The sequence below is a fragment of the Mytilus edulis genome, chromosome 12, assembly GCF_963676685.1.
Source record: "Mytilus edulis chromosome 12, xbMytEdul2.2, whole genome shotgun sequence".
NCBI lineage: Eukaryota > Metazoa > Mollusca > Bivalvia > Mytilida > Mytilidae > Mytilus > Mytilus edulis.
The window spans coordinates 25,472,392-25,487,861 of NC_092355.1; the positions used below are offsets into that span (position 1 = coordinate 25,472,392).

Below are 15,470 nucleotides of genomic sequence, written 5' to 3' on the forward strand. Positions count from 1 at the left end.
TTAGTGTTGTATTAAACATTGCCATAAAAGCGCGAGGTTTGACTAGTCACAGAACCAGGTTTAACCAACCATTTGTTCTTAAAAAGGCCTGTACTAATTCAGGAAAATGGCAGTTGTTATCTTATAGTTCGTTACTGTTTGTGTGACATTATCGTTTGGATTTTTGTTGCACTTTAGTGTTTCTGTTGTTTCGTTGTTCCTCTTATAGTTGATGTGTTTCCATCGGTTTTAGTATGTAACACGGATTTGTTTTCTCTCTATTGATTTATGACTTTTGAACAGCGGTATACTATTGTTGCCTTGATTTAAAACGGAACATTCAAATCGAAGATCCTTTTTTTTTTTTAGAGTATCATGAAACTTTTACATGCCATGCCTCTTTTTACAACCCCTATATTTTAATCGTGATAATACTTCTATATTAAGTTTCTGGATTGATTGATTTCTCATCCCAAATTTGAAGATAATAATTGCCTCGCTCAAAACAAACAAATGTCAATAATTCGTCATTATTTACATATCTACAAATACTTGAATGTGTGATTGGTCCTATAGAATTTTTCATTTGGTTTAAACTTTGATTAATCATGTTGCCGAATTATTTTGTTACCGATGTAATGAATGTTCATTTTGTATCCTTGCCTCACGTCTCACGTATTTAAACACTATGTAGCTTTCACTGTGATATATAAATGCGCGATGCAATGAAATCATCAGGCTCCAAGAATGGAAACAATAACATATGTTTCGAGTTGAAAACTATGGGGACTGACATACCGTTTATCCAGGTGTAAATGATGAGTAAACATGGTCAGTGACTCACTAATGCAACATGTAATCGCTTGAAAGAGATTACCCAAGTTTACACATCATTAGCCTCTAGAAAGATGTACTTACTCTTATATAACATTTACACGTAAACACAGGTACTTATTTTTCCAGAGCATCCAAGTTTACCCTCGCATTTTAATGGTGTTCTTGTTGTTCAGTTTTTATATTTCTTTCTTATGTTTCGTTCAATGTTGTTGGTCTTTTCTTTCTTTTTCATTTTTTGCCATGAAATTGACAGTTTATTTTCGACATATGAGTTTGAATATTCCTTTCTAGCAAACTCCGAAACAGCGGTTACGTCCTCTTTACTACGCTACATTGACTAGTTTAGCGAAGCAACGTCACCACTGTTTCGGAGTTTGCCTTTGCAGCGTTCGCCTCACTTAAAAATAATAATGAAGCATCCCTTTTCGAGTTTATGAGTATATCCCCGATTATAAAATTGCTAACCGGGTTTGTACTTGCATTATGGCTGCCACATGTTGAGAAGTCTCGCTGACCCTAGCGGATCAATAGGATCACCTCAGTTTTTGACTGAGTTCTTGTTTGAGTGTTTAAGTTATTTTGTTTACTGTTTTTTGTCTCTTTTCATTTGTCTTTTTTTTAGCCATGACATTGTCAGTTTGTTTTCGACTTTGAATATCCCTATGGTATTTTTCTCCTTTCTTTTATTTAGACCGATAATGCAACATCCCTTTTTTTAATTTTACTTAGCTATCCCTGAATAAAAAATTGCTGAAACGGTAGAAAAAAGTGCAAAGTAATACAATAAAAATACTATATTTAAAATAACGAGTATCATAACTTCACATTGTAAAAACATATTGATAAATTTAGAATATTAATTCAATTAACGTTTTTTTCATTGTCTCCCTTTTCTGCTCCTTTCTTGTCCTTTCTTTTTGTCTTTAGTCTTTTCTGGCAGCAATTTCCCCAGCCTTTTTAAGTACAAACATTACACCGTGCATACAATCTTTCTTATCGAAATCAGAAGCAGCACAGAATCGCTTTCCTTCTTCAAAAGCACATTTTCCGATTTCCTCATCCCCTTCAACATCCTTGCATGTGTCATAAACAGCCTTTAAGAAGTCGGCTAGGGCAGCGACCTTAATTCTGGCGTCATCTCTAGCTTCTTTTGGGACATCCTTACCAAGAGCATCAGAAACAGCATCAACCTCTCCTTCCAGACAATCTGTGACATCATCTTTTTGCATGCATTCGTCGACGGTTGATTCCACTATCTTTAACTCCTTCAATATCGAATGTTTCGACAATGACTTCAGTGGCTAATGCTTTAAGTGGCTCAAACCATTCATCGTCTTTTGAAAGTCCTCTCTTGTCGCTATTCTTTTGTTCCTCGGCCATTTTCTTTGCCTTTCCAAGAACAAACATAACGCCTCCCATGCATTCCTTTTTATCAAAGTCAGAAGCGTCACAAAATCGCTCTCCTTCTTCAAAGGCGCATTTTCCGAGATCTTCTTCTGGGACATCTTTGCATGTCGTATAAACAGCTCCTAGAAAGTCTGAGAGAGCAGCGACCTTGACCTTGGCGTCATCTCTAGCTTCTTTTGTGACATCTTTTCCAAGAGCATCAGAAACAGCATCAACCTCTCCTTCTAAACAGGCTGTTACGTCATCTTTCTGCATACAATCTTCAACGGTTTGTTTAACTTTGTCTTTCACTGCTCCCAAATCGAAGGTGTCGACAATAACCTCGGTTCCGAGAGCACTCAGGGGCCCGAACCAATCATCATCCTTTGACACGCCTCTTTTGTCTTCTTTTCGGTTAGCAATTTCGCCAGCTTTTTTTAGTACAAACATTACACCGCCCATACATTTCTTCTTATCGAAATCAGATGCAGCACAGAATCGCTTTCCTTCTTCAAAAGCACATTTTCCGATTTCCTCATCCTCAACATCTTTGCATGTGTCATAAACAGCCTTTAAGAAGTCGGCGAGAGCAGCGACCTTAACTCTGGCGTTATCTCTGTCCTCTTTTGAAACATCTCCTCCAAGAGCATCGGATACAGCATCAACCTCTCCTTCCAGACAATCTGTAACATCAGCTGTTTGCATACAGGTATCGACGGTTGATTCAACTTTATCTTTAACTCCTTCAATATCGAATGTATCGACAATGACTTCGGTGGCTAATGCTTTGAGTGGCTCAAACCATTCGTCGTCCTTTGAAAGATATCTCTGTTTAAGAGTTCTGGCGTTGATAATGCCAAATATGGCAACGGCTAACAGTAGCAACTTCATTATGCTACAAATAGAAAGGAATATAAAGTTTGAATTAATATCTATATGTTGTTTTCATAAATAAGCTTAAATATGTATTTGGGTTTCTTAACCGTTATTTTTTTAATTTAAATAAAACCGTCTTAAGTGTAGTTGCTATTAAAAACATTTCATTTATTTATGTTTTTATGAAATACAATTTTTGTTTGTCGTCCGTCGTTTCTCATTTTTTGCAATGATTATGTTGTTGGTTATTCTTTGCTTTGATCCTGTTTGTATCTTCTATAGGTTTGTTTTAAAAATGTGAACTCAATAAGGTGAAGGACGTTTCCGGAAGCATAAGAAAAGACAAGTTTCTATGGATTTTGTTTAACCATCATTTGTTTAAGATGAGGTCAATCGAACTGAAATCCAAAGGATCACAGCTTCATTTGTACACATTGAAATTGTTGAAAATATGAAACTGACATGTAAGCGAATTACTACTACTTAAACATGGCTAATATATATCGCAAAATTTAACGTCCTATATATGACCAATAAAAAATTAGTGCTTGGAGAATAAACTTAAAATTATCAAATGATTTGTGACGGAACAAAGCACAAAAGTTCTATAATATCAATAACGCTATTGACTGTGAAAAAATTATTATAACATATTCAACAATAAATTCTATGAAATAGGAGGGCGTATTAACAACTGAAAATGCAATAAGATGGTTATTTTTTCTTTTAAATTGCACTGGATTTCATGGACATTTCCTATATATTCTTTTTAATTTCTAAAACTAAATCAAGCATATTTTTTTCTGCGGGAATTCGTTACAAACTGTGTGTCTTTCTTAAAAATATTTTAAAAAAAAGCATTTATATTTATTTACCAATGTACAGTGTTTATTTGCCCTACTATAATTTAAAAACATTTTTTTTTGCAATTGTGAACACAATAAAACGAAAAAATCATTATGAAATTAAACATCTTCATGAATTCTCGACATATGAAATCATATAGGCCAAATCAAAATTAAACTTTTTACCAATTTCAACCATAATATTGGAACATGCTTTATCAGTGCTCGTATAGTAAAATTAGCATTTCTGTTAAAAATCAAGGTATGAGTTAATAAAAGACGTTCTTAATAAATTAATACGTTACTCTTTTTTCATAAACAATTTTTTTAAACACGAGAAAAAATTATGAAATACTTGAAATGCAAAAAGTAAAATCACAAAAGTACCGAAACGTAAACTCAAAAACATCCAACGAATTGACAACAACTGTCATATTCCTGACTTAGTACAGGCAAAGCAGCCAAGTTAAATAGTTAATAACCAAGTCACTCCATATATATATAACTTACCTTTTTTAGTGTTCTGCTAGTGTTCGTTACTTATGGAATGATGACTGTTTCTGAACAAGGTTTACTTATATACACGCTTCCCTAATACGCCAGTCACGGTTTGTTTACACAATAAGAAAATTCCGAAAACTGTGGACCAATAGAAACAGGCTCGTTTTACAATCGTACGATCAAATAAGAAAAAAAGCCGAAATGCAAATAAAAGTCAAAAATAAATGTTAACAATTGAATAGGTGTTTGAAAGTACGTACTACAATTTAAATTACAATTGATGTCGTCATCGCGACTTAGGCACCGACTAATTCATTTATCTTTTTATGAAGAATTATCATTTTTTTCTAATAATTTTCTTTATTTTTAATACCGTGATAAAAAAAAGTTTTAAGAAGGGAAGTGAAAAATTAAATAGTTAGCTTCAATTGAAAATTATGGGAAAAAGGTTATACGACAGTTCGATTTTGAAAAGAAGTTATCCCGTTTGTCTCGTGAGAAAATAAGCTCTAAAGATGAATGGCCGGTCCCTAGATTATATAGACAGTATTTTTTCGAAGGAACTACCATTTGATTATGTATGGCAGGGGAGAAAAGGGAAGGGGGGGGGGGGGGGGGGCTGGGAAGAAATCTTGTCCTGCACTGTTTTAGTTGTAATCTCTGTCCTGCCTCCACAACTCTATTCGGTCCTGCCTTTTGTTTTAGTTTATCCATTTTTTTGTGCATAAAATGTCATCCTGCTTTTTTTTTTGCAAAGTTGCTCGTCCTGTTTTGTTTTTTTTTGCAAAGTTGCTCGTCCTTTTTTTTGTTTTTGCAAAGTTGCTCTTCCTGCCTGTATATTTACTCAAAACTCCTGTCCTGCCTCTTTTCCCAAATTTCGTCCTAGCTCTTCCCCTCTATAAAAATACCTAAATCACCAATTTTGTCGGTAAATACAATTGCACTTACGGTGACCTTGAAATGTTTTATCCATGTACATGTATTCATAGACAATGATGTTTGATCAACAGATTTTAATGTTGACATTCGTAATTCAAACATTAAAATAGGTCATTTTCACAATTTTCAACCACAATCCATCAAATTTTAAATCTTTGTAGTTTGTCATTCAAACACAACATTATGCTACAATATAGAACTATAAAATAAATATCACTAATAAACGAGGACTTAAATCGGGCGTATGACATTGGCGACGATTTTTAAAATTTTCATTCTTTCATTTGCGCCGATTTCATTTTTTTCATTTTCGCCGATTTTATATTTGCCCCTAATTGGCAGGTAAGTTAATACTTGTACATGTACTATACCGTGAAGGTATATGGATTAATTGGTAAAATTTGGTTATAAACATATTTAGGTTTAAGGTAATTTTGATTCATTCATATTGTTCTTGAACTTTTCCGTAACACGATTGACATATTGCACACTAAAACGAGCCGAGGAGTCAATTCTTAAACCATCGACGGACATACACATAAGTACGTAAGCCAGACAAAGAAAAGATGGACTTCGTTATTGACAATTTAAGATTTTAAAGTATGTGAATATAGTGTACAACTGGCTAACGGAAGAGTTCTATAATGTAAATGAAAAATAACATGACTTGGATGGAGAGTTGTCTCATTTGCACTCATACCACATCTTCTTATGTCTATTCACCTGTAATTAACCTGTAATTTACCTGTAAAAAATCGGCACAAATGAAAACAAAAATCGGCACAAATGAAAGAAAAATGTGCGCAAATGAAATGCAGATCGGCGCAAATGCAAAACGCCGCTTAAATCTTTGCAAAGATGACAAGTACCGCGGAATAAAGTCCCCCTAATTTATTAAGCTTAACACTAGTTAAAGTCATTGTAATAGATTGAAAGAGCAGATAAAACTAGAATAAAACCTACATATCCGTGTGCATAATTGGTATATTATACATACATGTATCTGTGTGAAAATCACATTTAGGTTGTCAATTTTGTTTTTTACCCAAAAAACCTTTCCCTTATCGAAAAAACGTCTGCTGCAATTTCATAATACTATTATTGATATGAAACATACATGGACAATTACTGATACATGAAACGTATATGCATTAGCAATAGATGAAAACATTTTGCTCTTGTTGTTTTATTTACCTGGTTATTAGCTGTATCAGACTATTTCAACAGTTTCTTTTTCATCTATTTTGATTAACTGTATTTTTTTATGAAATATTTATTTTTAAAGTATCTAATTGAGTTTAAACAGTTGAGTCTATTATCCCTTGACACCATGTGGGAGTTTGGTACTTGTAGTCCACAGACATAAGTGATGTTACTTGCTTTGCAACAATGAGTTGTGTATTATGATTGTCTTATAAAAAAGAAGATGTGGTATGATTGCCAATAAGAAAATTCTCCACAAAAGACCAAAATGACACAGAAATTACCAATTATATTGTTAAATGACAAAAAACGTATAAGCTTATAATTTGTCTTTATCAATATGAAAAAAAAGCTAAGCCAATTTGGTAATTGGCTGTAAAATTTACAGTTTATTTTATATATTCGTCGCCTTTTGTTTAAATATCCCATTATATCACCAGCCCAGTAGTCAGCACTTTTTGTGCTGACATGAATCATCATTGATATGGTTATATTTATAAATTAACTGTTTACAAAATTTAGACTTTTTGAAATACTAAGGCTTTTCTACCTCAGGCATAGATTACTTTAGCTGGATTTGGCAAAACTTTTAGGAATTTTGGACCTCAATGCTCTTCAACTTCGTACTTTATTTGGCCTTTTTAACTTTTTTGGATTCGAGCGTAACTGATGAGTCTTTTGAAGACGAAACGCGCGTCTGTCGTATATGCAAAATTTAGTCCTGGTATCTATGATGAGTTTATTTACCTGTGATCTACATATTTAAACATTCATTGTAAACAGTACAAGTTACGCCTTTATATATAATATGATTTCAGGTAACAACCCATTGCTTGGAGCACCATCCAAGTTTCAATATGTAAAGCAAAACAAGACATTGATGTCAAAGGAAGAACGAAAAGTATTAAAAAAGATCAAAAAGGAAAACAAGAAAAATCAAAAACGGATAGAAAAAATGAGAAAATAAATGTTGAAAAGATCGGAGAAACTATGGCGGAGAAACTGGTTTTAACAATTATTAAATAATATTTTACATTTATTACCAGAAGGTGCTATATACTTAGTGTAATGCAACACTTGAACATGTATTTCGTCTTTTGTTATGTTGACTTCAATAGATATTGGTAATTTATATATGAATATATGTATATGCCTGATTTATGTTTATAATTGTATTTATATTTTACTTTTTATAGATGTTTGTTTTTGAACGATATCGAACTATTAAAATACCAACCTATTCCCAATCAATGCAAAATCAACCAATAATTTCAAAACTATCGCATTCCAAATCAATCAACAAACAAATTATTTTTATTAGTGTTGTATTCTTATTTGGGGTCTACTGGTTATCGGGACTGCTTCCCACAATTTAGCTTTTAGGTCTGAAAAGGTAGAACATGTTTTAGCAATTAGTTATTGAGTAAGATGTCGTCTGGTAAAGTAACCACGTTATCTCATAGAAATAAAGTATACAATTTACACTATATAAGGGACCATATTATAAAGAAAGTATTTAGAAAAAATGATTGCTAGCATGAAAACCAAACATATTCGATCTGTGTGGTAAAATGTTTGTATTTAACACTAAACAAGTTATGCTGCAAGAGATAAAAAGAACATGCATTTTTCCCATTTTCTAAAATAGTTCTGTAAACCCCCTCTAAACCCTCCTGCAGAAAAAGTAGTAGTCACAGGGCATCTGTTTGTCTGTGTTTACCCTCCTGCAGAAAAAGTAGTAGTCACAGGGCATCTGTTTGTCTATGTTTGACACCACGGCTAAGCAACAATTATTTTAAAACAGAAGATACTAATCGAAGATCCTGTTTGTTGAGAGTACAATGAACCTAATACATGCGAATTCTGTTTTAACATCTCCGAGATATTTCGTCCCCGAGGGTATCACCAGCCCAGTAGTCAGCACTTCTGTGTTGACATGAATATCAATTATATGGTCATTTTTATAAATTTCCTGTTACAAAACTTTGATTTTTTGGAAAAACTAAGGATTTTCTTATCCCAGGTATAGATTACCTTACCCATATTTGGCACAACTGTTTTGGAATTTCGGGACCTCATTGCTCTTCAACTTTGTACTTATTTGACTTTATACCTATTTTGATCTGAGCGTCACTGATGAGTATTATGTTGACGAAACGCGCGTCTGGCGTATTAGATTATAATCCTGGTACCTTTGATAACTATTAGATTTAAATTGCACAAATACTTGGGTGATTGGTCCGTTAGATTATTTCCCTTTGTTTACACTTTGATAGACCATGGTGGCGAATTATTTTATAACTGTGCTGTTAATTTAGTATCTTTGTCTCTCTTCTTTCAACACTGTATATTTCAAATCTTTCTCAAACAAGTCAGAAGATTAGCTAGCTATAAAACCAGGTGTAATCCACCATTTGCTTCATGAGAAAATGTCTGTACCAAGTCAGGAACATGATAGTTGCTATCCATTCGTTTGCTGTGTTTGAGTTTTTGATTTTGACATTTGATTAGAGATTTCTGTTTGAATTTTCCTCGGAGTTCAGTATTTCTGTAAACACAGCTACTTATTCTTCCAGATCACCTGATATAACCCCCGGATTTTAATGGTGTTCTCGTTGTTTAGTTTTTAGTTTTATTTGCTGTGTTTTGTGAAGTGTTTTTTCGTTTTTTGCCATTGCATGCATTGACAGTTTGTTTTCGACTTAAATATCATTCGCCTCTGTTTAACTCAAAACTAATAATTTTGCACCCCTTTTTTGTTTAAATATTTAATTATCCCCAATTGTAGAATTGCTTACAGGGTTTGTACTTGCATCAACACGACGGTTCTCATACGTGGAACAGGATCCGCGTACCCTACCGGAACATCTGTGATCCCTTCCGACTTTATATGGGGTTCATGATGCTCAGTCTTTGGGTTTTTATTTTGTTTTGTGTACTGGTACCGGTGTTTGTCTATTTGTTTTTTTTCTTTTTTAACCATGGCATTGTCAGTTTGTTTTCGACTTTGGATATCTCGTTTGGTATGTTTCGCCTTTCTTTTTCTAGACTGATAATGCACCACCCCTTTTTGATTTTTACTTAGTTATCCCTGATTAAAAAAATGCTAAAATGGTAAAAAATAAGTGTAATGTAATACAATAAAAAATACTATATTTTAAATAACGAGTATCATAATTTCACATTGTAAACATATATAGCTAAGTTCAGAATGTTAATTCAATTAACGTTTTTTCATTGTGTCCCTTTTCGGCTCTTTTGTTTATCTTTTCCTTCTGTCTTTAGTCTTTTCTGGCAGCAATTTCCCCAGCCTTTTTAAGTACAAACATTACACCGTGCATACAATCTTTCTTATCGAAATCAGAAGCAGCACAGAATCGCTTTCCTTCTTCAAAAGCACATTTTCCTATTTCCTCATCCCCTTCAACATCCTTGCATGTGTCATAAACAGCCTTTAAGAAGTCGGCGAGAGCAGCGACCTTAATTCTGGCGTCATCTCTAGCTTCTTTTGGGACAGCCTTACCAAGAGCATCAGAAACAGCATCAACCTCTCCTTCCAGACAATCTGTGACATCATCTTTTTGCATGCATTCGTCGACGGTTGATTCCACTTTATCTTTAACTCCTTCAATATCGAATGTTTCGACAATGACTTCAGTGGCTAATGCTTTGAGTGGCTCAAACCATTCATCGTCTTTTGAAAGTCCTCTCTTGTCGCTATTCTTTTGTTCCTCGGCCATTTTCTTTGCCTTTCCAAGAACAAACATAACGCCTCCCATGCATTCCTTTTTATCAAAGTCGGAAGCGTCACAAAATCGCTCTCCTTCTTCAAAGGCGCATTTTCCGAGATCTTCTACTGGGACATCTTTGCACGTCGTATAAACAGCTCCTAGAAAGTCTGAGAGAGCAGCGACCTTGATCTTTGCGTCATCTCTAGCCTCTTGTGGTACATCCTTACCAAGAGCATCAGAAACAGCATCGACCTCTCCTTCTAAACAGGCTGTTACGTCATCTTTCTGCATGCAATCTTCAACGGTTTGTTTAACTATGTCTTTCACTCCTCCCAAATCGAAGGTGTCGACAATTACCTCGGTTCCGAGAGCACTTAGGGGCCCGAACCAATCATCATCCTTTGATACGCCTCTTTTGTCTTCTTTTCGGTTAGCAATTTCCCCAGCTTTTTTAAGTACAAACATTACACCGCCCATACATTTCTTCTTATCGAAATCAGATGCAGCACAGAATCGCTTTCCTTCTTCAAAAGCACATTTTCCGATTTCCTCATCCTCAACATCTTTGCATGTGTCATAAACAGCCTTTAAGAAGTCAGCGAGAGCAGCGACCTTGACTCTGGCGTCATCTCTGTCCTCTTTCGATACATCTCCCCCAAGAGCATCGGACACAGCATCAACCTCTCCTTCCAGACAATCTGTAACATCAGCTGTTTGCATGCAGGTGTCGACGGTTGATTCAACTTTATCTTTAACTCCTTCAATATCGAATGTATCGACAATGACTTCGGTGGCTAATTCTTTGAGTGGCTCAAACCATTCGTCGTCCTTTGAAAGATATCTCTGTTTAAGAGTTCTGGCGTTGATAATGCCAAATATGGCAACGGCTAACAGTAGCAACTTCATTATGCTACAAATAGAAAGGAATATAAAGTTTGAATTAATATCTATATGTTGTTTTCATAAATAAGCTTAAAAATCTGTTTGGGTTTCTCAACTGTTATTTTTTTAATTTAAATAAAACCGTCTCGGGTTTAGTTGCTATTAAAAACATTTCATTTATTTATGTTTTCATGAAATACAATTTTTGTTTGTCGTCCGTCGTTTCTCATTTTTTGCAATGATTATGTTGTTGGTTATTTTTTGTTTTGATCCTGTTTGTATCTTCTATCGGTTTGTTTTAAGAATATGAACTCAATAAGGTGAATGCCATTTCCGGAAGCATAAGAAAAGACAAGTTTCTATGGATTTTGTTTTACCATCATTTGTTTAAGATGAGGTCAATCGAACTGAAATCCAAAGGATCACAGCTTCATTTGTACACATTGAAATTGTTGAAAATATGAAAATGACATGTAAGCGAATTACTACTACTTAAACATGGCTCATATATATCGCGAAATTTAACGTCCTATATATAACCAATAAAAAATTAGTGCTTGGAGAATAAACTTAAAATTATTAAATGATTTGTGCCGGAAAAAAACCACAAAAGTTCTATAATATCAATAACGCTATTGACTGTGAAAAAAGTATTGTAACAAATTCAACAATAAATTCTATGAAATAGGCGGACCTATGATCAACTGAAAATGCAATAAGATGATTTTTTTTTTAAATTGCACTTGATTTTTTGGGCATTTCCTATATATTCTTTTCATTTTTAAAATTAAATCAAGAATATTTTTTCTGCGGGAATTCGTTACAAACTGTGTGTCTTTCTTAAAAACATAAAAAAAAACATTTATATTTACCTATGTACAGTGTTTATTTGCCCTACTATAATTTAAAAACAATTTTTTTTTGCAATTGTGAACACAATAAAACGAAAAAATCATTATAAAATTTAAACATCTTCATTAATTCTCGACATATGAAATCATATAGGCCAAATCAAAATTAAAAATCATTACCAATTTCAACCATAATATTGGAACATGCTTTACCAGTGCTCGTATAGCAAAATTAGCATTTCTGTTAAAAATCAAGTTTTGAGTTAATAAAAGACATTCTTAATAAATTCATACGTTACTCTTTTTTCATAAACATTTTTTTTAAACACGAGAAAAAAATTATGAAGTACTTGAAATTCAAAAAGTAAAATCACAAAAGTACCGAACTTCGAGAAAATTCAAAACGAAAAGGCAATAATCAAATAGAAAAAAAAAATGTAAACTCAAAAACATCAAACGAATTGATAACAACTGTCATATTCCTGACTTGGTACAGGCAAAGCAGCTAAGTAAAATATTTAATAACTAAGTCACTCCATATATATATAACTTACCTTTTTAGTGTTCTGCTAGTGTTCGTTACTTGTGGAATGATGACTGTTTCTGAACAAGTTTTACTTATATACACGCTACCCTAATACGCCAGTCACGTTTTGTTTACACAATAAGACAATTCCGAAAACTGTGGACCAATAGAAACAGGCTCGTTTTACAATCGTACGATCAAATAAGAAAAAAAGCTGAAATGCAAATAAAAGTCAAAAATAAATGTTAACAATTGAATAAGTGTTGGAAAGTACGTACTACAATTTAAATTACAATTGATGTCGTCATCGCGACTTAGGCACCGACTAATTCATTTATCTTTTTATGAAGAGTTATCTTTATTTTCTAATAATTTTCTTTATTTTCAATAAAAAAAATAATTAAGAAGGGCAGTGAAAAATTAAATAGTTTGCTTCAATTGAAAATTATGGAAAAAAGGTAATACGACAGTTCGATTTTGAAAAAGAAGTTATCTCGTTTGTCTCGTGAGAAAAAAAGCTCTTAAGATTAATGTTCGGTCCCTAGATTTATATATAGACAGTATTTTTTCGAAGGAACTACCATTTGATTATGTATGGCAGGGGAGGGGGAGTGGGGGCGCTTGGAAGAAATATTGTCCTGCACTGTTTTATTTGTAATCTCTGTCCTGCCTCTCCCACTCTATTCGGTCCTGCTTTTTGTATTAGTTTATCCATTTTTTGTGCATAAAATGTCATCTTGCTTTTTTTTTTGGCAAAGTTGCTCATCCTGCCTTTTTTTTTTGGCAAATTTGCTCTTCCTGCCTTTATATTTACTCAAGACTCCCGTCCTTCCTTTTTCCAAATATCATCCTAGCTCTCCCTACCCCCTCTATTAAAATACGTAAATCACCAATTTTGTCGGTAAATACAATTGCACTTTTGATGACCTTGAAAAGCTTTATACAAGTACATGTATACATAGAAAATGGTGTTTGATGAACAGATTTTATTGTTGACATTCGTAATTCAAACATTAAAATGGGTCATTTTCACTATTTTCAAACCAAAATCCACCAACAATTAAATCTATGTAGTCGTTCAAACACAAGGTGAACATGTAGAACTCATATTACCAATAAACGAGGACTATCAACTTACTTCATAAAATCAAACACTTGTGAAAGCCTGGGAAATAGATTGAAAGAGCAGAGAAAACTAAAACGTAACCTACATATCATTATGAACTGGATCATTTGTTTAATTATTCATATCTGTGTTAATTTTTGGGGGGGTATTTGTGTTTTTTTTATCCAAAAATCCTTTTCCCCATCGAATTTTTTTTTCTGCTGCAATTTCATAATACTAGTATTGATATGAAACATACATGTACAATTACTGATATATGAAAACTTATATTCATTCGCAAAAGATGAATTAATTTGCGCTTAATGTTTTATTTATCTGATTATTAGCTGTATTAAACTTCAGATGTTAACAATTTCATTAGTTTATTTTTTCAGCTATTTTGATTAACTGTATTTTTTTTTATAAAATATTTACTTTGAAAGTATCTAATCGAGTTTAAACAATTTAGACTATTAATAAACAATTTACTGTTAAATGAAACTTCAAATTAAACAAAATTGATGCAATATTCTTTTTTTATATAACTAAATGACTAGTTTTTATTTTAAAACTTACACAGCCATGTAGATAAACTTTTTTCTGAAAAAAAACAAACTTTGTTTAATTGCAAGCTTCCCAGACGATAATTCGGCGACATTTTTTCGTCTGCAGTTAGCTCAGCATGACCTATCTCGTAAAAATCCCCCCTTTCCCGGAATTTGAGCCTCCCAATGGGGTTTTTGATTACTTGTCCTAACTCATTGCCGCGAGGGGATATGTATATACATGGCGTCCATCCGTCCGGTCTTGTTAGCGCTGTCATGTGTATAATTCTTGCCAGATTTTTGTGAAACTTATATCATCATGCAGCAATGTCTTTCACACATGCGAGTAAAAATCCTGATCAAATATTTTTAACCAATTATGCCCCTTGGAAACATATATTATAATGTAAATCCCATTGTATTTGTTCTGAAGCTTTTATTTCTCTCGAGATATAAATAAAAACTTAGTTTAGGTTTTGCCCTTGTATCTTGGATAGATAAAATATGTCCAATGCGGGGGACATTGGAACTCCCATTTTTATTGAAAATAAAATTAATATTTGCACCTAGATGGAAAAGGGTATTTAAAACCCAAAGAATGATAACACTCCATTACAAATAGATTTTTTTATCACGTCGTCTATCGTGCCACAAGAAACGATATCAGGATATGATGTTTCAGATTTTTTTAAAACTAGTAGCATTGTTATGTCATACATGGTAGTTCCGCTTGGCTCAATTTCAGACCAAACTTGTCTGCGTTTCATCATGATTATCATCTGCGCTTGCCGTAGCCGACGACGCGCTACGAAGTAGAATTTTTACGAAAAGTCGTAATGCTTGAGCATCTGAGCATACATGCAATCTACGCCACTTGACCGCCCGGGTTGATTGTCGATATTCAGAATTCATTCTGTCGCTAGGAGTTAATTCGATTTTCGATATTCGGTATACATGTACATTCGATTGCTACATTTACATGTAGTATCCGGTTCGATATTCAAAGTGTTGTAGTTAAAAGTAATAAACAATTCATGAATGTTCGATAACATAAAAAGGGTCGTCATAGTTAAAAGCAGGCATAAAATAGATATGTAGAAAATCGTTTTGCTATCCCTAAAGTTAATCAAATATATACCCTTGCGTATATGCTTAAATCACAATCTCTTTATAGAGTATAGATTTTATATCAATAATGTACAAAATGTACTTTAAAATCATAATATTTTAAATATACTATAATAGCAACAAAACACTAGTAACA

At 33.3% G+C, this 15,470-nt stretch overlaps 2 protein-coding genes across 2 annotated transcripts; both read right to left on the minus strand.

Moving 5' to 3' along the window:
* Window positions 1-1,595: 1,595 nt before the first annotated feature.
* On the minus strand, window positions 1,596-4,498 carry LOC139499408 (uncharacterized). Its single transcript, XM_071288086.1, has 2 exons — window positions 4,434-4,498; window positions 1,596-3,097 (listed from the first exon to the last, which is right to left on the minus strand). Exon 2 carries the CDS (start codon window positions 3,091-3,093, stop codon window positions 2,032-2,034), a length of 1,062 nt encoding a protein of 353 aa, XP_071144187.1. The 5' UTR covers window positions 3,094-3,097; window positions 4,434-4,498; the 3' UTR covers window positions 1,596-2,031.
* A 5,180-nt stretch (window positions 4,499-9,678) lies between these two features.
* Window positions 9,679-12,621, minus strand: LOC139498113 (uncharacterized). The gene is made up of 2 exons (XM_071286450.1): window positions 12,585-12,621; window positions 9,679-11,207 (listed from the first exon to the last, which is right to left on the minus strand). The coding sequence occupies exon 2, from the start codon at window positions 11,201-11,203 to the stop codon at window positions 9,848-9,850; it is 1,356 nt and encodes a 451-aa protein (XP_071142551.1). The 5' UTR covers window positions 11,204-11,207; window positions 12,585-12,621; the 3' UTR covers window positions 9,679-9,847.
* Between the last annotated feature and the right edge of the window lie 2,849 nt (window positions 12,622-15,470).

Coding starts and splice junctions, on each gene's coding strand:
- LOC139499408 (XM_071288086.1), bottom strand. CDS start 3,093: ATGAAGTTGCTACTGTTAGCCGTTGCCATATTTGGCATTATCAACGCC.
- LOC139498113 (XM_071286450.1), bottom strand. CDS start 11,203: ATGAAGTTGCTACTGTTAGCCGTTGCCATATTTGGCATTATCAACGCC.